This window comes from Heloderma suspectum, chromosome 2 (genome assembly GCF_057233095.1).
Source record: "Heloderma suspectum isolate Gila_16-S chromosome 2, 16-S_ref, whole genome shotgun sequence".
Lineage (NCBI taxonomy): Eukaryota > Metazoa > Chordata > Lepidosauria > Squamata > Helodermatidae > Heloderma > Heloderma suspectum.
Genome location: NC_139459.1, coordinates 346,896,291 through 346,918,925, shown reverse-complemented (window position 1 = coordinate 346,918,925; position 22,635 = coordinate 346,896,291). Strand labels below are relative to the sequence as shown.

At 47.7% G+C, this 22,635-nt stretch overlaps 1 protein-coding gene across 1 annotated transcript; it reads right to left on the bottom strand.

The window, feature by feature from the left end:
* Positions 1 to 13,704: 13,704 nt before the first annotated feature.
* On the bottom strand, positions 13,705 to 21,000 carry LOC146355385 (uncharacterized). Its single transcript, XM_084832550.1, has 3 exons — positions 20,376 to 21,000; positions 16,883 to 17,002; positions 13,705 to 14,654 (listed from the first exon to the last, which is right to left on the bottom strand). The coding sequence occupies exons 1-3, from the start codon at positions 20,425 to 20,427 to the stop codon at positions 14,410 to 14,412; spliced, it is 417 nt and encodes a 138-aa protein (XP_084688676.1). The 5' UTR covers positions 20,428 to 21,000; the 3' UTR covers positions 13,705 to 14,409.
* Between the last annotated feature and the right edge of the window lie 1,635 nt (positions 21,001 to 22,635).

Genomic DNA, 22,635 nt, shown 5'->3' with positions numbered 1-22,635 from the left:
CTCATCTAGAGGACTGGTGAGCATGATGGATCCATTCCAGGGTAAGGTGAAGGCCTGTTCTTGGACTGGGATTGAGATGGAGCCATTCCAGGAGCAGGAAGTAGTTTTTGGATCAGGAAGCCAGGGGGCTGGTCCACCAAATGAATTGTGCAAGAATGATACCAAATAAATGATCTATGGACCTGAGACCCCTCTCTCTTGGTGCATCCCCATGGGCTCTGCTCCCCATTATGAACTGTTCGCCCTTAAACTGGTTCTGTCCCTGTGTGGAATGCTGCTGCCTAGCAGGACAACAAAGCCCAAGTAGGTTGTGTAAGCTCTTTTCCCAGAAGTGGGTTCCTGTGCCAACTAGATGGTAGGGGGAAACTTAAGAGGTGGAGTTTACTCCATCGTAGATCCTATGTAGGAACAGAAGGGCACCTGCTAAAGGTTCAGAAAGGGAACACTGAACCCAGAGGGAAAGCATGAGAGTGTGTACATGTGTATTGCCACTGAGATGACCCAGATGCATTCACCCCCACTCTCTCCAATAGGCCCATGGCCATACATTGTGTGTATGAAGCATCATTCCTGATAATCCATTAAACCTAACTTTTTTGAAAGCCACCTCGAAAACCTGTTGACAGGAAAAGATGTGGGATGTAAATATTTTAAATAATAATTATATCGTTTCTTAGGGAGCAGTTGGGTAGAATCCTGCATGCAGATGTTTCCTTATATGTCCACAAGTAAAGGGACTAGACCAGGGGTGGGCAACTTTTTTTTCTGTCGAAGGCTGCATCCCTCATGGGTAATCTGTCAAGGGCCACATCGGCAGTAAGCAAAGGCAGAGCTGAAAGCAGATGGAAAGGGCTGGCCCTGCCATTAGGCAGAGTGAGGCAGTTGCTTCAGAGGGCAGATGCTGGGAGGTGGCAACAAGGTATTGGAGGATAGAGCTGCGTGTGCCTTGCAGTCTGCCCTGCAGTTCCTAAGCTACCCTGCCGCCTTCCAGTGCGGAGGGCGATGCTGTCACATTGCCAGCATCAAAGACAGATTCAGCTGCCAGTCCACCCATCTTTTGTACATGGAATGGGATGGGGTGCCATCTTGTCCTTTCTTTCAAACAGCAAAATGGCCCAATGGATGGATCACCCCTTGGGGGGGGTGATCCATCCATTGGGCCATTTTGCTTTTTTGGATGGATCACCCTTTTCGTCTTTCTGCCACTCCCTTTTCTCTCTTTTTCTGCCACCCCTTTTTCTCTCTACCCCTCTTCCATCCCAGCCAGCAGTAGGATGTGCAAATCAGCAAAACCCAAGCTTGCCAAAGTCCTACAAACACCATCTCAAAACTTGTTCTGACTCAAGTCCCTATCAGATTGCAAGTTTTCTTTTTTCCTTTTGAACCTGAAAATCGGTGCGTGTTTCCGTGCATATTTTTCCAAATGTACCTATCAACTATGTGCATCTTTGAAATGTATGCATTTTTCTCCCATTGATTGAAGCACATTTGTGGGCATTTTTCAAAAAGTATGATTCTTTTCAGGCACATTTTTCGGAAGTATTCATGCTGAATGCATTATTTTTGGTCCATGAATTGCATTGCTAGCTTGGAAATGTACAGACTTTGACAGCAGATTGCATCCAAGTCCACACTCAGTCCAGAAGGTACAAGCCAGATAAACCTAATAAAAAAAATGAGCTGAAATGAATTTCTCATAGATCCCTAGCCAGCAAGCTGCCAAGGAAGAGACAGGTGGCTCTTGCCAGAGGTCTGAATGGATCGCATGCAGAGTGCTTTTGAAATGAGGCTATAGCCCTGTGGTAAAAGACAGGAGTTGTAACTCAGTGGTCAAGCACCTACTTTGTATACCAAAGGTTCCAGGTCTGATCCTTGACAGGACTGATAAAGGCCCCAACCTGAAACCCCTGTCTGAGTTGGTATAAGGCACCTCTTTCTATAAGGACCGGGGGCGGGGGGCAATCAATCCAGCAGACAGACCCCTATGTTTCTACAGCCTCGAGTGTTATTTTACTCCAGCAGTAAAGCACTTCTCTTCTATGATGTCCACATTGCTAATATATTGTGGAGTAGACTAGCCCTATTTCCTTTGGTGTAGCTGCACTGACAGAGATTTGGTACTTCACTGTTGATGTTACTCCTGGAGCATTACTGTTTGAAAGGATGGGTATGAATGCATAAAGGAGGGGTGGGCAATTGTGGGAGGCCAGGGGCCATTTTCACCTCCCAGATACCCCCCTCCTGCCCCCGAGGCACACTGGAGAATATAAATTTTTATATATAAAAAATTATATATATAATTGCCGATTTACCCCTGGAACTGTTCTGTAATGCACAGTAGCACTAAAAGGTTTAAAACTAGCTTGTTTGCAAGCTAAATATGAGCCTTTTAGTGCTCCGTAGTGGCTACAGAATGCTAAAACAGACAGATTTTGCTTGCAAACAAGCTAAATTTGACCGTTTTACTTTGCCACTTCATTGCTGTTACAGAGTGCCATTTTTGTTTGTAAAAGATTATTGTTGTTGTTGTTGTTGTTGTTTTTGTTGTTGTTGTTGTTATTATTATGGGGCATGGCAGTGGGTGGTAGGGGGTGGTAGGAGCTGCTCTGGGGCACGACAGGGGCTGAATGTGTCCTGTACCCCTGGCAGAGAAAGGCCTCCAGACCAACCTGTCCCCCACCCCCACCACACACACACACACATACACACCTTTATGTTTTCTCATAATTAGACCCCATCGACATACTTGCATTTGGTCATACTCTCAAGGCAGGAACAGTGTAAGTACTGTTCCTGACACAGGTGCTCTGGGCAGGTAGGGCATATTTAAATGTTGGGTCCCGCTTTTGTTTCTGTAGCTAGAAGACCCCAGTACAAAGTGTACAAAATTGTGGGGAGACGGCTCTCCCTTAGCATACTTAGGCTGTTGGGGACCCAGTATGAGAGGGAGTGCACATTAGCTTTCTGTTTATAAATGTGTGCCCCATTTTCCCAGCTAATGTGATTCCGTCACCTCCTCCCTGCAATACTGTCAACAGGACCTGTAATATCAACAGTGTTGAACAGATCGGCAATATTCAACAGATGTTATTGCCCAAGTTGTGTATATCAGAGCCAAACTCTATGTAACAACATGGGAAACTTGGAACATCTTTTTTATTTGGCTAAAAGTAGCTGTTTCAGGGGATTTGTGGTGCTGTGGGGCTTTAATCCCTCTCCCCTTGCACAATTTTCCCCAATTTAAATCACCCCCATAGCTGCTGTTAACCATGGAGGGGGAAACTTGCATGTACAAAATGGGTACCTGTACAATCTCCTCTTTGCAGCTAATACAAGTGTCCGGGGGGGGGGGGGTCAATTTGGATCCAGGCCGGGGCATGGGGGAAAGGTTTAAGCCAGCCTTTTCCAATGGGGCACCTTCCAGATGTGTTGGACTACAAATGCCATCATCCCTAACCATGTGTCATGGTGAGTGGAGATTATGGGAACCATAGTCCTTCACATCTGGAGGGTGCCAGGATGAGGAAGTCTGGCTTAAACTCTTTTTCCCTACACTGCGGCCCCACTCCAGATCACACCCACACACTAATTTTAACCAAAAAAGAAAGACATGGGGGAGAACTGGTTTTGCCCAGCCCCTAGTAACTGAGCAACGCTTTCTTTTTCTTCAGTCAAAGCAACTCATTGCTGCCGTCTTTTGACCTAGTGTTTGTGGACTGGGAAAAATTATGTTAGACAGACCCACGGAAGAGGGTTATTTTTTTCTTCTTCAAACAAGGAACATTTCTTAGGAAACCACAAGCAAGTTGCAGCCTAACTTTGCCATTTTCAAGATGGCTGCATTTCCTGTTCTGGCTTCAAAGTATATTCAGGATGAAGGCCATTTTCCAGTCACTACTGATTATGCCGTTTTTATTTCTTGTAAATATGCTCGCTCGCGCTCTCTCTCTCTCACGCGCTCTCTCCCTCTCTCACACGCGTGTGCACAGACACACGCACACACACCCCTCTGTAGTAAAAATGTAACCTAAAAGCCATTGTATGTGCCTTAAGCAGCACATAGCATTGTAAGAGCTGCGCATGCCTGGAATGAGCAGACAGTAACCCTAAGATAAGGTTGCTAAGCAAACCGCTGGCAACCAATCAAAAGTAACACGCTGGCTGAGGAATGCAAGCTGAGTGATAAAACTGTAATGAGGGGGTTGCCGGGGGTCAACTCTGCTTTTGAGCGTGAGCTCCTTTGTCGAACTGTTTGCAAACAATAAAATCGAGTTGGACCCAGCCTGAAGTTGACTCTCCTCTTTGGGGCAAATTGGACTAGCCTCCAGGGGGCAAAACTAGCATTTTGTGCAACAATTGGCGATCAGTCAGGAGTCCCTTGGACCACCCTGGGGTCAAATGACAGAACTGGTGAAGGTGCCTGTGGGGTGCGCCGGACCGCCTTTGAGGTCTGCCATGGCACCAGAGAACGGGGGTCAGGACACCCAGGAGGTTAAAGGCGTGGACTCCATTGATTGAGTCAACCAGGCTGAACGGGTCTGAAGAGACGGCACTAGGGTGCTGGGCAGAGTAAGTATTTGATTTCCCTTCTGTCTTTCTGTTTGAGTTGCCTTTGGAGCGTCTGAGGTTTGTCAGACTGTGTAAGCGTCTGAGGTTTGTTATACTCCGTGTAAGCGTCTGAGGTTTGTCAGACTGTGTAAGCGTCTGAGGTTTGTTATACTCCGTGTAAGCGTCGGAGGTTTGTCAGGCTCCATGTATGGTTTCAAATAGAGGTAGGCACAATGGGATCGGGTAGCTCCCATTTAGAAAACTCAGCCACTCCCTTGGGATGCATGCTAAAGAACTTTAGTAAAGTCAAAGATAATTATGGTACTAAGATGTTGAAAGGCAAGCTGGTTACACTCTATCAATTGGAATGGCCATCATTTGGAGTCAACTGGCCAGATATTGGCTCCTTTAATGAGGCCACAATTAGAAAAGTGCACGCTATTGTTGTAAATGATGGGCACTGGGATCAGTATCCCTACATAGACTCATGGTTGAGTTGCGCTTTGAGCAACCCTTCCTGGGTGAAACAATGTAAAGGAGAGATGTGCAAACAAATGCTGGCTGCAGACCCTCAGAGAAAGAAGGGAGGGAAGGGAAAGCCAATCTTAGAGGGGGAAGACGAGATAGACTTAGCACAAGGTTTGAGGGGACAGGATCGTGATCGTGCAATCCCACCTCAACCTCCAGTAGAAAGTACCCCAATGGTGGCCACAGTCTCTCAACCCCTGTCAGCCAAGTCCACATCGCAAAGTCTCTCTCAACCGCTGCCCTCTGATGGAGAATATAACGTGACTCCCTCGTGCCCTGCCGACTCCTCCTCTGACCACGTCCCAAGACAAGTGGCCCAACCCGACTCACCAAGACCCCTGCGGGATCCATCCCAGTTAGCAATACATTTTTCTCCTCTGGCTGAGCCTAGGGCTACCCGAAATCCGCACCCTCAATACCAGTGCCCAATGCGAGAGGTAATGACAGGGCAAGGGCGGACTGCATTTGTATATGTACCCTTCAGCACCGCTGATCTGTTCAATTGGAAAAATCAGAATCCTTCCTTTAGAGAAGATCCTGATAAGATGCAAAGTTTATTTTGATCTGTGGGGCAGACGCATCGTCCCACATGGGCAGATGTGCAGATGATGTTGCAAACCCTACTAACGTCCGAGGAAAGGCGCCTAGTGCAAGGCACCACAAATAAGATCGCCGAAGAGCGAGTAGCAGGAACTACTAGGGACCCCCGTGAATTATGCCCCCAAGTAGACCCTGAGTGGCGTCCCAACGACCCCAGGGACCGAGAGTGGAGTCAGGAGTATTTGGGAATAATAGCGGAGGCATTGGGGAGGGCTGTGCCACATGTGACTAACTTTTCCAAATTGTATGAAGACCACCAAGAGAAGGATGAAAATCCCTCTGTGTTCCTAGGACGGTTGTTTGATGCATTTAGGAAGTTTAGTGACTTAGATCCTGAAGCCCCAGAAAACCAGCGCATGGTAAATACAATGTTCATAGGGCAAGCAGCACCAGATATAAGAAAGAAACTGCAGAAAGCTGAAGGAGCCGTGGGCAAGCCACTCTCCAAGTTGGTAGAGATTGCATATAAAGTGTATGGCAACCGAGAGCAAGTAACAGAAAGAAAGGAGACAAAACGCAGTGAAAAGCAGCTGGCGATGCTAGCAGCCACCTTGAGTGGCGGCTCAGGACACATAGAGCCTCAGCAGAGGCCAGAAGGGGGGCAGAAGAAGGGAAAGGGCCGCCCTAGGTTTGACGAATGTGCATATTGCTGAGAGAAGGGACACTGGAAGAAGCACTGCCCGCTGAGAAGGCAGAGAGAAGAGTCAGGGGGAGGGGCGCCAATTGAGAGCAGACTCCTCTGAGGAATGTAGCTGAAGGAGACCGGGATCTAAAGCCACCACCCTACGAGTAAGTACTCGAGAAGATCCCATGGTAAAGATAAGGGTCAGTGGCAGAGACTATGAGGCTCTGGTAGATACTGGAGCCACCTTTTCCATGATCCCTGCAAAAAAAACCCTCGCCAAAGAAAGCGGACGACACGTGACAATAGAAGGAATTGAAGGAAGAAAGGCTAGATTGCCTGTATGTGAGCCCCTCCTCACAAAGATTGGAGACAATAGACTAGAACATGCCTTTGTGGTGTCGCCCACATGTCCGGTTGCCCTTCTGGGGCGGGACTTGCTGACAAAGCTGCAAGCTGAGATCTTCTTTCGTGGGGATCAGATTGTAGTACAGCTACCAGTGAAGCAGAGCTCAAATTACCAGATGGCCCTCCAGGCAACTGAAACTGTGTCAAAGGCCAAGGGGATTGAGCTCTTAGAGAATGCTGACCCGTGTGTATGGGCAGATGGAACCCCAGCTCAGGCAAAGTATGTAATACCTATCAAAATTCCCCTAAAGGAGGGAGAGCTGCCTGTGTGTGTGAAACAGTATCCTTTGAAGAGAGCTACTCGTGCAGGCTTAAAACCGCTCATTGAAAAGTTTAAAAAGTATGGCTGGCTAGTAGAGGGCTCATCCCCCTTTAACACCCCAATATTGGGGTTGCTCAAACCAAACAGCGCCTCCTACAGGCTGGTGCAAGACCTGAGAGCCATAAACAAGAAAGTTTATGTGGATCATCCCCTGGTTCCGAACCCCCACACCATTTTGACCCAAGTCCCAGCGAATGCAAGGGTGTTTTCCATCCTAGATTTAAAAGATGCTTTCTTCTCCATCCCACTGCACAAAGACAGCCAGAAAATATTTGCATTTGAATGGGAAGACCCAGATACTTATCATAAAACTCAATTGTTATGGGCTGTGTTGCCCCAAGGGCTCGTTTCAGCCCCCCACATTTTTGGATTGGCATTGCAGAAGGATTTAGAGCAGTGGAAAGACAAGCACCAGGAGGTGGCACTGTTGCAATATGTTGACGACCTGTTGATAGTAGGGATGGGGGAGAATTTCTCCCTGAAACTTCGGGGGGCCGAGCGCCAACGCATTCGGTCCTCCGAAGGTTGTTCGGGGAGAACTTCTCCGCCCCCCTGCCCCTGCCCCCCCTGGGATGGGACTTACCTTTCACGAATGTCCCTCCCGGCGGCGGGTCCTGGCGGCGGTTCGGCAGGTCTTCGTCAGGGGCGGGGGTGGCAGCCGGTCTTTCGACCGGCTGCCGCCACCGCCATTACAAGCAAAGTAAAAAAAAAAAAAATGCCCCTGTGCTGGCTACGTAACGATTAATGTAGCCTATCATGGCTAGATTTGCAAAGTCAGCCGTGATAGGCTACATTAATCGTCACGTAGCCTATCACGGGTGACTTTAAAAAAAAAACACGCACGTACGGCTAATGGCGGCCCCCATAGGGAGCCGCCATTCGCATTCCTTATTTGGTCCCTGTAGTCTACGTAAAGATTTACGTAGACTACGGTGAAAATAAGGACAATGCAAATAGCGTTGCCCTTATTTTCGCCGTAGTCTACGTAAATCTTTACGTAGACTACAGGGACCAAATAAGGAATGCAAATGGTGGCTCCCTATGGGGGCCGCCATTTGCATACGCACTTTTTTTTTTTAAGTCACCCGTGATAGGCTACGTGACGATTAACGTAGCCTATCATGGCTGACTTTGCAGATCTAGCTGTGATAGGCTACGTAAATCGTCACGTAGCCTATCACGGGGGCGTTTTGTTGTTTTTTTAGCTTTTTATTTCGCGGCCGGGCGAGGCAAGGCGCCTCCTCCCCAGCCTGAATTTTGGCCGGGCGAGGCGGGAAGCCTCCCCCCCGGCCTGAATTTTGGCCGGGCGAGGAGGGAAGCCTCCCCCCAAGCCTGAATTTCGGCCGGGCGAAGAGGGAAGCCTCCCCCCCAGCCTGAACTTCGGGGGGAGCAGCGAAGCACCTCCCCCCCACAGCGAAGCAAGCTGCGAGACCAGGTAAGTGACTTTCATGCACCCCTAGTTGATAGTGAGCCCTAGCACGCAAATGGGGAAGAGGGCAACAGAGTCCTTGCTGAACACCTTGGGAGAAAGGGGGTACAAAGTATCACGAGAGAAGGCTCAAATATGCCAACCAAAGGTCACTTTCTTAGGCTATGAAACTGAAATGGGAACAAGAGCCCTGAGCAAAGATCAAATTCAAGCTATACGAAATATGCCTGCTCCTAAAAACCCAAAGGAGCTATGAGCCTTTCTGGGTCTGACAGGGTTTTGCAGAATGTGGATCCCTGATTATGGGGGAAAGGCTAAGCCCCTGTATGAGTCTCTTACCAAAGAGGGCCTCGCAAGTTGGAAATGGACCAAAGAAAATCAGCATGCATTTGAACTATTGAAGACTGCCCTCTCACAACCTCCAGCACTCATGATTCCAAATGGGCGCAAGGCCTATAGACTGTATGTGCATGAGAACAAGGGAGTTGCCTCGAGAGTCTTGACTCAACCAGTGGGCCCAACATGGAGGCCTGTGGGCTACTACTCCAAGGTCCTGAACCCTGTAGCAAAAGGGTGGCCAGCATGTCTGAGAGCCGTTGCAGCCACCACCACCCTTGTAGAGGAGGCACAAAAGATTGTCATGGGAGCTAACATGGAGATACACACCCCACATGGAGTGCCCCAAATCCTCGGAGCAGAGGGAGGAAAGTTTTTAAATCCCTCCAGACAATCTAGATATGAGATCTTTTTGTTATCTAATCCAGGCCTCACCTATAAGCACACCACTGCCCTGAATCCAGCCACCCTTCTGCCAGAACCAGGACCCCCATGTCATGATTGTCTAGAAGTGTTAACTCAAACAGTATTGATTTGACCCGACTTGACAGATGACCCGCTTGAAAATCCAGAAGAAAAGTTCTTTGTAGATGGCTCAAGCAACGTAATCCATGGCACACGACATACAGAATGCGCCATGGTAACGCTGACTGAAACTATGTGGAAAGAGAAACTCCCCGCAAGTTGGTCAGCGCAAGCAGCAGAGGTCACTGCATTGACACGTGCACTAAAATTGGGGAAGGATAAATGAGTGAACATATTTCCAGACTCACGCTATGCCTTTGCCACCGTACATGCCCATGGACTACTGTGGAAAGAATGTGGGTTCATCACAGCCTCTGGACAGAAGATTGCAAATGGACCGCAGATTGTGGCACTATTGGAAGCTCTCCAACTGCCAAAAGAGCTAGCCGTGGTGCACGTAAAAGCGCATGGCAGAGCCACAGATGAGCACCAGAAAAGGGGAAATGTGAAGGCCGACATGGCAGCCAAAGAAGCAGTGCAGATGGGAGGAGAAGCAGTGTTTCAAGGCTCAGCCCATGAGATACCCCTCCGCTTGGAAGACTACAAAGCAAAATACACCCAGGCTGATGACGAAGCTGCCGAGGAAAACAAGGCCACAAAAAATCCCCAAGGGTGGTGGATAGTCCCAGGAGGAAAAGTCATGCTACCCCGATGGCTGGCAGAAGAGGTAGTAAAACAACTTCATGCGAAGACCCACATGGGAGGCACCACAATGGGAGACTTACTAGTTCGACAGGTTGTGGCACCGGGACTGTATGTAGAAGCCCAACGAGTCGCAGCAAGATGCCCCACCTGCCAGAAGGTAAATCCAAAAGGGGCCCAAGCACCACCACCAATGGGAGGACGACAGTGGGCGCACTACCCTGGACAGGCCTGGCAGATTGACTTCGCAGAGCTTCCAAGGTCAGGCCGACACCAATATTTATTGGTACTAGTGGACCAGCTAACGGGCTGGGTAGAGGCCTACCCTACAAGGACAGCTACAGCATCAACAGTAGCACGCTTCCTGCTCCAGGAACTGATACCCCGGTTCCTGTTGCCTAAGTCTATTGAGTCAGATCAGGGGAGCCACTTTGTGGGAAAGATAGTGCAAAAAGTGTCTAAAGCTTTAGGCATTAAATAGAGACTCCATACCCCATAGAGGCCTCAGAGTTCAGGTCAGGTGGAGCGCATGAATAGGACATTAAAGACAATGATAACAAAAATTTGCATTGAGACCCACTTAAAATGGCCCCAGGCGCTCCCACTGGCTTTAACTCGCATTCGTAGCACTCCACATAGAGGGATAAAATTGTCACCTTTTGAATTAATGTTTGGAATGCCTCCCAGGGTTCTGCCAGCAGGGTAGAGGGAACAAGTCACGGTCGATTTGGGAAAAACTGAAATTAAAGAACATGTTATTGCCTTGCAGTCTGTTTTGTCATCCCTTCACAGGTTCGCTGCACCACTCCAGAGCCTACCGCTAGATGCTCCGATCCATAACTTCCAGCCAGGGGACCAGGTGCTGCTCCAAAAGTGGAAAAAGGGCCCCTTAACTGAGAGGTGGGAGGGACCATACCAGGTGTTGTTGGTAACCCATACAGCTGTTAAGCTCAGCAGCAATGACAGGTGGACTCACTGTTCCAGAATAAAAAGGTATAACCAAGGTGAGGACACCAGCTCCCAGGGCGTGGTCACTCCGGAAGCTGACCTCCTCTCGAAAGAAGAAGCCTACAAGCAGCGGGATAAAAACAACTGGCATAGTCATCCTATTTCAGAACTGAAATTAAGATTATATAAAACAAGGACCAAAGATTAAGTATGCAGCAGCTGTGTCTGTTAGTAATAATCCTAAGGCTAAATCTAGCTGTAAGAGAAAACAGCATGCTGTTTCTAGCCGAAGCTATAGCCAGATACTTGAACCTCTCGAACTGCTGGGTCTGCATACAGGCCAAAAATGAGGGAAAGGTAAGCACATGGATCCCTCATCCTCTGAACCTGACTGAATTAGTACACACTGATTATAGAATACATAAACAAACAAATGTTACTTGGAAAGATGATTTTATCTTAAGTCAAACTCCATCATGGGAAGTGCGGCCCCAGTTAGGAGAATGGTGCTTCATGCAAAACAGGTCTGACACACATACACACTTTGTAGGAAATAGCAGCTGCAGGAATTATATAATAAAGGGAGGTGCATGGCACAACAATCACACCTCGAAGAGAACTTTTTGTGCAGGATATGCAGATTACATCACCCTTCGGCCCGAGGTTTCAAGGGTGATAGGTGGCCACAAATGTGTGTTGTGGTCAATCCCTCATAGTAGCTCACAATCCTTGTTCTATTGCATTCGAAACCAGATGAAAGATCAAAATGCTAGAGCTTGCTATGTAAATGGAACTTTCAGCCCGCGTGGAGATTCAACCCTATATTTGGGATATTATAATCAGTATTTGGATCCCCAAAAATATGGCCTAGCAGACAAGTCTTGGCCTGCTTTAACTGGCCATTATTGGATCTGTGGGACTCATGCATACACCCAGTTGCCCGCCAACTGGACTGGAGTGTGTTATCCTGGGATATTAAGGCCCCTATTCACGCTGTTGCCTCAAAGGGCCTCAGTACTGCACCAGCTATACGGAATAGATAAAAGATCCCTGAACATGAAAGACTTGTCCGCTACACAAAGATGGGGAAATGATGAGTGGCCGGCTGAAAGGATAATAAGGTATTATGGGCCTGCCCCTTGGGAACCCAACGTGGTGGGGAGAGAACCCACGTACCTCACTAACCGCATAATCCGGCTTCAGGCAATAGTAGAAATCTTTGCAAATGAGACTGCAAGGGCCATAGATTTAGCAGCCACACAGCTAACCCAACTCCGAAATGCTGTCACCCAAAATCGGATGGGACTTGATTACATGTTAGCAGCAGAGGGGGGCCTTTGTCAGAAGTTTAATTGGACAGACTGTTGCTTGCAGATTGATGACAATAGAAATATCCTTAAGGATATTGCAACCAAAATTAGAAAAGTAACTCATGTCCCAGTACAAACCTGGAACGTGTGGAGTACTGACTGGCTAACTTCGTAGTTACCAGACTTTCGCTGGTTGAAGACTGGATTTATGATATTCTGCTTAGTTATGCTAATCTTGTGTTTATTACCCTGCATACCTCCCTGCATTATAGCCCTAGTTAAACACACAGTAGAATCTGTAGTCAGCAGGGAAATGTTTGTACATTACCAGAGATTAGCAATGGCTGAAATAGACTAAGTGTTATAAGAAGAAAGCATCTTGAGGGGGGAATTGTAATAAAAATGTAACCTAAAAGCCATTGTATGTGCCCTAAGCAGTACGTAGCATTGTAAGAGCTGCGCATGCCTGGAATGAGCAGACAGTAACCCTAAGATAAGGTCGCTAAGCAAACCGCTGGCAACCAATCAAAAGTAACACGCTGGCTGAGGAATGCAAGCTGAGTGATAAAACTGTAATGCGGGGGTTGCCGGGGGTCGACTCTGCTTTTGAGCGTGAGCTCCTTTGTTGAACTGTTTGCAAACAATAAAATCGAGTTGGACCCAGCCTGAAGTTGACTCTCCTCTTTGGGGCAAATTGGACTAGCCTCCAGGGGGCGAAACTAGCATTTTGTGCAACACCTCTACAAGCTGAAAAACATTTCTACTAGAAAGGAGAGCAGATGTGCTTTCTTATTAATCCTGCAGTGAAGGTTGCTCTGTTCATTTTCTGGTCTGTCTGTCTCTGTGTGCTGAGAACATAGAACTGGTTTCTGTCCATTGGAAACCATTCATTCATTCATTGCAGATACGATAATAGCCATGCTGTGGCATGATAAAGAAACAGCTGTACTGGGGCTGGGGGACAATGAGTTTTTACTGGTACCTCAGAAAGCCAGTGCATTGTGCAGTGCACCTGAGACTAGCAAGCTATTGCTGTGTTTGTGAAATTTCTATGCCTGATATATTATTCTATGAGGTTTGTGTGAGAGAGAAAAGCATTGGCATGACCTTAAATATTTGTATTTTATTCAACATGTTTGAAAGCCCACCATCAGATTACCAACATTTCCTGAGCAGTTTACAACGCATTTTTTTAAAAAATGGGTTGGATACAGACTAATCCTATACAAGTCTACTCAGATGTGGGCCTCACTGTGTCCAATGGGACTTACTCCCAGATAAGTGTGTATATGCTTGCAGCCATATCAGTTGCACTTAGTTCCCACTGAATTCAATGGGACTTAACGTCATGAATAACTTGCTGTCCCATTGACTTTAGTGGGACCTACACTCAACTAACTTAAGTCTGGATCCAGCCCCATGTCAAATACAAAGTACAATTCAGAATAACTCAGCAGAAACACTAAAAGCAGAAGAGCAATAAAATCAGTAGAAACCATCAGTTTAATACCAGCTTAGGTGACATGTGGAAGTCCTGGGTAAATAAGATGACCTTTGCATAGTGCTAGAAAGGCAGAAGCACCAGGTGAATCCCCAACACTCCCTCCAAAGATGTCCTGTGAGGTAGGTAAGGCTGATAAATAGTGACTCACCCAAGATCTTCCAGTAAGCTTTGTGGGTAACGATCTGAATGCAGGTCTTCCTGGTTTCAATCTAACATTCTAACTACTACAGCAATGGTAGTCAACATGTGGCCCTCTACATGTTGTTGGACTGCAACTGGTCTGGGCTGATAGGAGAAGCAGTCCAAGAACATCTGGAGTGCCAGAAATTACACACCCCTGCACTACACCATGTTGGTGCTATATGGTGTCTAGGAACTGCCTCCAAGGGACCACACAGACAATATTGTAGCTTTTACTTTTTATTTCATGTTATCAACATGCAGCCCAAAAATGATGTGTGGGGAAGCAGGCTAGGACGATTGGTGTGTGTGGGCAGCCTTATTTGCAAGGCTGCATTATGGGATCTCTTTGGGTACCAATCACATACACCAAGATATCCATGTTTTTAAAGCAGGCTCTCCTGGGATGGTGCATTATGGAGTTCACAGCAGGGGAGGGCCTAGCACAGGCTCTGGGGTATACGTGTGTGTGACCATGTATGCACCAATTTGATACTGTAGGATCTCTCAGACCAGGTGCATCCAGTGTAACAGAGCCGCAATGAGTATTCCTGCAGCATTTGGAAGCACTTGGCAGTTGGTCCCACTCCACGGCCATCGGTGTTCAAGCTGGGGGATCCTGTTGCAGAGGTTGTCACCATCACAGAAAGTGATGTCATAAGTGAATCCAAAGAAGGAATCCCTCAGGCCCGATTTATTAGAGCTGTGAGGCTGATGGGAACAGCCAAGCCAGGCCAAGAAGAAAAGGGGGCCTAGATATGAAAGAAAGGGGGAACAGGGTTAAATCCAGCTGGGACTTGGGTCAAATTAATACAGCAGTCTTAGAATCTGCATCAAGGGCAGTGCTAAAGACATACGGGAATGCTCAACTCTCTCTTCGTTGTTGGCCACTATGTCTGTCTGTCTGTCTGTCTGTCTGTCTGTCTATATATATATCTATCATAGCCAATTGATCAATTTGTCACTTTTGGATAGGGATGTATGAGAGTTTCATTTCTGCTTGCAAAACATGTGAGTCTGCCTCTGTTTGCAACCCTGAATCCAAGTGCAAGGATGTGTCCCCCAAAAGTGTTTTCAAATTACCAAAATGTGCTCACATTCAATTTGTGCAACTTTCCCCATTCAATTTGTGCAACTTTCCCCATTCAATTTGCACACATTTCCAAATTTGCACAAATTTCTAAATCAGCCCCGCTTTAGTCTATGGGGGACATTTGCATAACTTTGGAAATTTGTGCAAATTTGGGAATTTTTGCACAACTTTCACATTTGATAGCTGTTTGTTTTTCCCATCCATGCAAAATGAGCAGCAGACATAAACGGAGCATGAGACAAGCAGTGAGCCGATTGTGCTCGTTCGCCCATCCCTACTTTTGGAGGATCAACGGTCAGAGAAATGGCATGTGGCCAACTACAAGAAAGAAAGAAGCCACTTTTAGCATTACACTATCTATGTCGGGCCACAGAAAAGGAATGTAGTATAGGGCAGTAATACAAAAATGAGAGGTCTTTACAGAATCTTCCTGAGCCAGATTCGCTCCTCGATTTTGAGCTTTTACTTTACAAGATACTTTTTACTAGAGCAGAACTGAGCAGTGCTGGAATCTGTGGCTCTTCTAAATTAGTATTTCTGGAATGTAGGCTTAATTTAAAGATGAAGGGTTTTTTAAAAAAAGTTTAGGATACAGCCTGTTTTGGGGTAATTCCCCCTCTTCCACAGCCCTCTGCCTGCACCTCATCCCACGTTGTTCAGGATGGTTCCCCAATCCCCCAGAGAGGATTGGGGGGGGTGCAGGGAGCTTTTGGGGATGGGAAACTTTCTTTCCATGACCTTCCTTAAGCCCAGAGAGCTTTGGCTATTGGGTGGTATAGAAATGTAAATACATGCATACAATAAATAAATAAATAAATAAATAAATATCCTGCAATTCTATACACACAACTGGGAATAAACCTAGGGAACTCCACCATGCCCCCTCTTTAATGAGCTTCTGCCATGCATTAAAAACATGGTTGTTCAGGCAGGCATTTGGGTGGGTTAGGGTAATTTTGGAAATATGATGTTTTTAATGTAGAATTTTATTGTTTTAAACTGTTTTTATTGTTGTACATTGCCCAGTGGCTGGGTGACCAGCCAGATGGACAATTAATAAATGTAATAAAATAAATAAATAAATCCCATTGACTCTAATATGGCTTACTTCTGAGTAGATTGTGCTGTGAGTTGTCTTACAGCACAACCCTATACATCATTACTCAGCAGTAAGTTCCATTGAGCTCAATGGGGTTTACCCCCAGGTAAGTGGGTATTGAATTGCAACCTCAGGATCTAAGCCAATTACTTGAAAAATGCAATTCCAAAATCAAATGAGCATTGCAAGGGGATCTTTTTTTCTCATCTCAAGTGATGTCATTGGCAATAATCAATAAGTGCCTCAGTCGTACCTCTGTCAGATTAGTAAGTGGTTATGCTACTGTTCGTGTATGTGTGTGTGTGTGTGTGAGAGAGAGAGAGAGAGAGAGAGAAAGAGAGACTGACCGACCGACCGACCGACCGACCTTAGCAAGTATCTTGCATGGCAAAGGTGGGGTACCTTGTGGCCCTCCAGATTTTTTTTTACCTATAACTCCCATCAGGCCTAGCCAGCATAACCAGTGATGGGGGATCATGGGAACTGTAGGCCAAAACATCTGGAGGGCCACAAGTTGGTCACCCATGTTGTATGGCCTAATTAACATCTGGAGCAGCAGCAAGCAAAAAAAAGCTTTTGCAAGAACCTCTGTGTTAATTGTTGGTGCATCAAGATTTAGAAATAAATCATTAAGTAAGCAAAACCCAGAAGTGCAACAGCAGAAAGGAAAAAAGTGTTTATCACAAGAGGAAGGCAAGATCACTTTCACATCTGTGAAAATGTATTACTTCACCAAACCCAAAGTGAGGGTGCGGGGTACAAAACTATGTTGTTCTCTCAACACTCACCAAATGTTGCGAGCCGTGTTTCACAAGTCCCATTTGGCCCCGTCGTGCACATGTCTTTACCCCAGATGCAGCCACCATATGGGTTTGCTACCTCACAGACGTGGCAGTTCAAGGCACTGGCTAGAGAAATCAGAGGAGAGAGATGCAGGCCTTGGTAGATCAGAGCCAAAGAAGAGTGGAACCAAGATTTGACATGAATTCAGAACTACTCAGTTTAAAGTGGGGGGTTTCAAGACAGATTCCCCCCTCCAGTGTTCCTAAGCGATATGCTAATTTAGCAAAACAATGAGAAAGGGTTGTCAGGGGTCTGTCCAGCATAGCTCTCTCTAAAAGTATGAGGAAAGAGAGGTCAAACCCAAAAGTCTTTTTAGTTCAGTACTCTGGCCCAAACTATATCTAATAGGAGTACCAGTGCTTGAATTGTGAGTGGGGGGGAGGAATCACATTCACAAGCCCTACCCCCGTCTCCATTGGCAAGTAACTTGAACTTCTTGTGCTGAAGTATGCACAAGAAAACTTTAGTAATGAGCACAACAATATTTGAACAGAGAGGGAAAAGATGAGCCCTAAGCTAGCAAAACATCAATTTGACTGGCAGAGAAAAACTAGGGTTGGCGGAGAATTTCTCCCCGAAACTTCGGGGGGCTGAGCGCCAACGTGTTCGGCCCCCCAAACAAGTTTTGGGGAGAAATCCTCCGCACCCCCCACCCCCCGCACCCCCCCCGGGACGGGACTTACCTTCGCCAAATGTCCCTCCCGGCGGCGGGTCCGGCCGGCAGTTCGGCGGGTGTTCGAGCGGGGTGGGAGCGGCAGCCGGTCTTTTGACCGGCTGCCGCTGCCGCCATTGCAATAAAAGAAAAAAAAAACGCCCCCTGATAGGCTACGTAACAATTAACGTAGCCTATCACGGCTAGATTTGCAAAGTCAGCCGTGATAGGCTACGTCAATCATCACGAAGCCTATCACGGGTGACTTTGGAGGGGGGGAAGCACGTACGCAAATGGCAGCGCCCCATGGGCTCCGCCATTTGCCTTCCTTATTTTGGCACGTCTAGTCTACATAAAGATTTACGTAGACTACGGCGAAAATAAGGGCAACGCTATTTGCGTTGCCCTTATTTTCGCCGTAGTCTACGTAAACATTTACATAGACTACAGCGACTAAATAAGGAACGCGAATGGCGGCTCCCTATGGGGGCCGCCATTAGCGTACGTGCTTTTTTTTTAAAGTCACCCGTGATAGGCTATGTGACGATTGACATAGCCTATCATGGCTGACTTTGCAGATCTAGCCGTGATAGGCTACGTGAATCGTCACGTAGCCTATCAGGGGGCGTTGTTGTTTTTTTTTTTAAACTTTCGCGTTCGCGGCCGGGCGAGGCGGGAAGCCTCCTCCCCGGCCTGCATTTCGGCCGGGGCAAGGCGGGAAGCCTCCCCCCCGGCCTGAATTTCGGCCGGGCCAAGGCGGGAAGCCTCCCCCCCGGCCTGAACTTCACGGGGGGACCAGCGAAGCGCCTCCCCGCCACCGCGAACGTCCTTCGAGGACAGGTAAGTGACTTTCGTCCACCCCTAAACGGCTAGATCTGCAAAGTCAGCCGTGATAGGCTACGTCAATCGTCACGTAGCCTATCACAGGTGACTTTAAAAAAAAAAAAAAGCGCGTACGCGAATGGCGGCCCCCATAGGGACCCGCCATTCGCGTTCCTTATTTAGTCGCCGTAGTCTACGTAAATCTTTTCGTAGACTACAGCGACCAAATAAGGAATTATCCGTACACACTTTTTTTTTTTTAAAGTCACCCGTAATAGGCTACGTGACGATTGACGTAGCCTATCACGGCTGACTTTGCAAATCTAGCCGTGATAGGCTACGTTAATCGTTACGTAGCCTATCAGGGGGCTTTTTTTTTTTCTTTTATTGCAATGGCGGTGGCAGCAGCCGGTCGAAAGACCGGCTGCCGCTCCCGCCCCGCTCAAACACCCGCCGAACCGCCGGCCGGACCCGCCGCCGGGAGGGACATTCGGCGAAGGTAAGTCCCATCCCGCGGGGGTGCGGGGTGCGGGGTGGGTGCGGAGGATTTCTCCCCGAAACCTGTTTGGGGGGCCGAACACGTTGGTGCTCGGCCCCCCGAAGTTTCGGGGAGAAATTCTCCGCCAACCCTAGCCGTGATAGGCTACGTGAATCGTCACGTAGCCTATCAGGGGGCATTTTTTTTAAAAAAAAAAAAGCGCCTCCCCCCCACCGCGAACGTCCTTCGAGGACAAGTAAGTGACTTTCGTCCACCCCTAATAAAAACTGTCACAACACACTAGCAGATGGAATGTTCTTGTAATTCCAGAAACCACCAGCTCACCTGCAACACAGATTGCAACACAGTTGTACAGATTTTGTTAAATTGGTTCAGTCTGCATTTCACAGATTGTCAGGCATCTTTCGTTCTGTCATTCACTTATTGATGGAATCTGGTTTTTTAAAGAGATGTACAAGAATTCCATTCCACTTACACGAGTGTGCATTATCGCTAATGCACATTAGTGCAACCCCCCCCGCCCCCATAAAAATAAATGGTCCCCAAGTCCAGAGAATCTGCACAACTCAGGAAAAGCCAGTCTGCTGCAGAATCCACAGGTCAGATTCAAAGAAATGCAAACTCATTTGAATCCATTGTGGATTTCTCCAGCATCGCTAATATACACAGGTGCTTAAGTTTATACACACAACTCACATACTGTTATAACTCCAACAGATCCCCCCCTCCATTTAAACAAATTTTGCCCCCCTGCAGCCTTCTTAGAACAGTAGCAAAGGGATCCACCACATTAAGCAAGCTCCCATTGTCCTTATTAAACGATTCTGGATTGTACACACTTCCACCTGCTTCAGAATAATAGAATGTAAAGTGCAAAGTACAAAGGCACATGCAAAAGATTTGCTTTGCCAAACACAATCTCATTGCAGAATAACATGGCTTCTCCCTTCCTATTAGGGATGTACGAGAAATTCATTTCAATTTGTTTTTGACCAGAAATCACCCAATTTGGACCTCCCAGACCTGAAAGTGGGCACAAACCCAACCTGTGGTTGAAGTCTGCACGTTTCTGAGCTTGTGATGCAATTCGCGAGAAAAAAGAGGGTTCGAAAGTGTGTACATTTTAAAAATGCACATGAAAAAATGGATACTTTTGAAAAATGCACATGAAAATGCATACCTTTCAAAACTGTGCATAAACACACTTAAATCAATGGGAGAAAATGCGTACATTTCAAGAATGCACACGACTGATGCATGCATTTGGGAAAGTGCACATGTATGAATTTTCATGCAACAAGTATGATATGGACACGAATCAGAATACGCTTTGAGGTGGAATTCAGAGAAACCCAGTGAGCTCAGGTTTTGCTGATTTACACAGCCCTATGACCAACCCTCTCCATATGTATGTCCCCATGTTTTCTCTGGTACATTTACCAGTTGTGGGGCGCAGGGGACTTACCAGTTGCCAAGTGGATTAAGAAGGAGAACTGAACCAGCGGCTTTCCATCCATGGCTGCTTTCCTCTCAATCAAGTACAAAGGTGGGTGGGTGGTGGGTGGGATGTGGGTTAAGTGAACAACCCCACCAGGAATTGAGCGCTCTTAGGAGACAGAGGAAGACGAGAAGGGGACAAAGTGTTCACTGCTAGGCAGCCACCTGCTGCTGATCAGGGTTCACCTCTGCAGCAAGCACACCTGGGTTTGTTCGTAGTTATCAGCAGCTGACGCATGTTTACATCTGTGGGTGAAGAAGGAAAGCCTTGTCCTACTGAAGGTGTTGCACATGGTGCTGGACCATGGACATTCTGGAGATCCAGGAGGAGGAGCCTGCCGGGAATTTGGCAGGCAAGGGAATGTAAGCTAACAATTACAGGCAAGGCCAAGGCGATGGTTGCTCGTACGTTGTGGGAACAGAACAAGCTGCAACACTCCAGTGCTTAACAAGAAATGATTTATTCTTACAGGAAAATCCAGGCCAGAACTCTAAATGGTGCAATCAAATGCCAAACACTTCTCTTATTCCAGGTCGATTTTGATCTTCATCCACTTGCCGGCTCCTTGAGATGACAAATTAAAGACAGCACTGAGCACTGCCTGAAAGCAGTTCGTGCATTACAGAATCACAGTGCTGCAAAATTGCTGTAAAGCTTCTTGAGCTCAGTCGTGCTGGTGTGAAGCCTGCTGCCAGAAAGTGCTATCACTGCTGCAGAATGTGGGAAGAGTCAACAGCTGCCCAGGCAAAACCCAAGCCTACCCAAGAAGTTTCCATAGCCCTGTCACTCCAGGCTTATAACCAAAAGGCTTACCCTGCAACCTAGAAGGATATTGTAATTCTGAGAACCTTTTGCACTGAACCCCTAGTTAGGAAACCCAGAGCCCTCCAGATAGGGATGGAGGAGAAATCCGACACGGACCCCAATGAGGCTGGATTCCAAGAATCCAGCTCCATTGGGGCCTGTGGCAGAACAGAGCACTCACCTCCGCCTCCCCGCGGAATCCTTCCTGGTCGGATCCGTCGCTGCCTTGATCCTGCAGGGCTGGCCACATCCCTGGCGAATGTCGATACAGCCGGCAGCCATTGCCATGCCGTATCGCTGTAAGTCACACTCCGGACGCAAATGGTGTACTGGACACCATTTGCGTCCCTGTTCACATGATAGGCTACACAAATATTTGCGTTGCCTACCACGGCCAAAAACAGGGACACAAATGGCATAGTGAACGCCATTTGCAGCCGTAAAGCTGGTAGATTAGCCTAAATGCAGCCGTAAATGGCTGCATTTAGTCTAATCTACCAGCATTATGGCCGCAAATGGCGCCCACTACGCTATTTGCGTCCGGACTCGGAGCCTGACTTACAGCGATACGGCACAGCAATGGCTGCCGGCCGTATTGACATTCGCCAGTGAAGGGAGATGGCGGCCGGCTCCGCAGGATCAAGGTAGGGCGGAGCCAGCCTGGACGGATTCCAGGGGGGAAGAACGGATCGCCTCCCCCCCACAGACCCCCCCCACCCAGAATGAGGTAAGTGATCCACCCATCCCTACCTCCAGATGGTTTGGACTACAACTCTTATAGGGCACAATCCCATGCCTGTTTAGACAGAAAAGCCCTACAATTTCAGCATTCTCTAACCAGCCATGTTGGCTTGGGCTGATGGTTGCTATAGTCCAAAACATCTGGAGATTACCAGGTTGCAGAAAGCTGCCCCACCAGGGGTACTACAGAATGTATTGAAAGTTCGTGTCTCTAGACCTGGTATCCTCCTGAAACAAGGAAGGGCAGACTTCAGGCACAAGAGCAGGAGTCACCCTCCAACTGCGCCCTCTCCCTTCCTTGGAAGGAGGGGAGGGCGCCAGGTTGGAGGCTGACTCCTGCCTCTGCTCAATCCCTCATGGATTCCTTGCTTGCGAGGAGCCCACAAAGGCTTGACTGAAGCCAGCGGCAGCAGCTTGCAATGTGGGCAGGCTGCTGCCACTGCTGCCACCAGCTCCTAGGCCCTGTGGACACGCGCCAGCAGCCGCCTTGTTCTGGGTAATGGGGGGAGCCATTTTTAAAATGCCTGCCACTGCATGTCCAGAGGACTAGGTAAGGAGCTGGGGGTTGGATGGTGGCAATGGTGGCAGCGTGGCGGCTGGGCCTCCGGAACCATTTGAAGTATTTTGGAGTGACCTGATCCACTTTGGGCCACTTCAAGACCCCTCCGTCTCAACTCAGAGG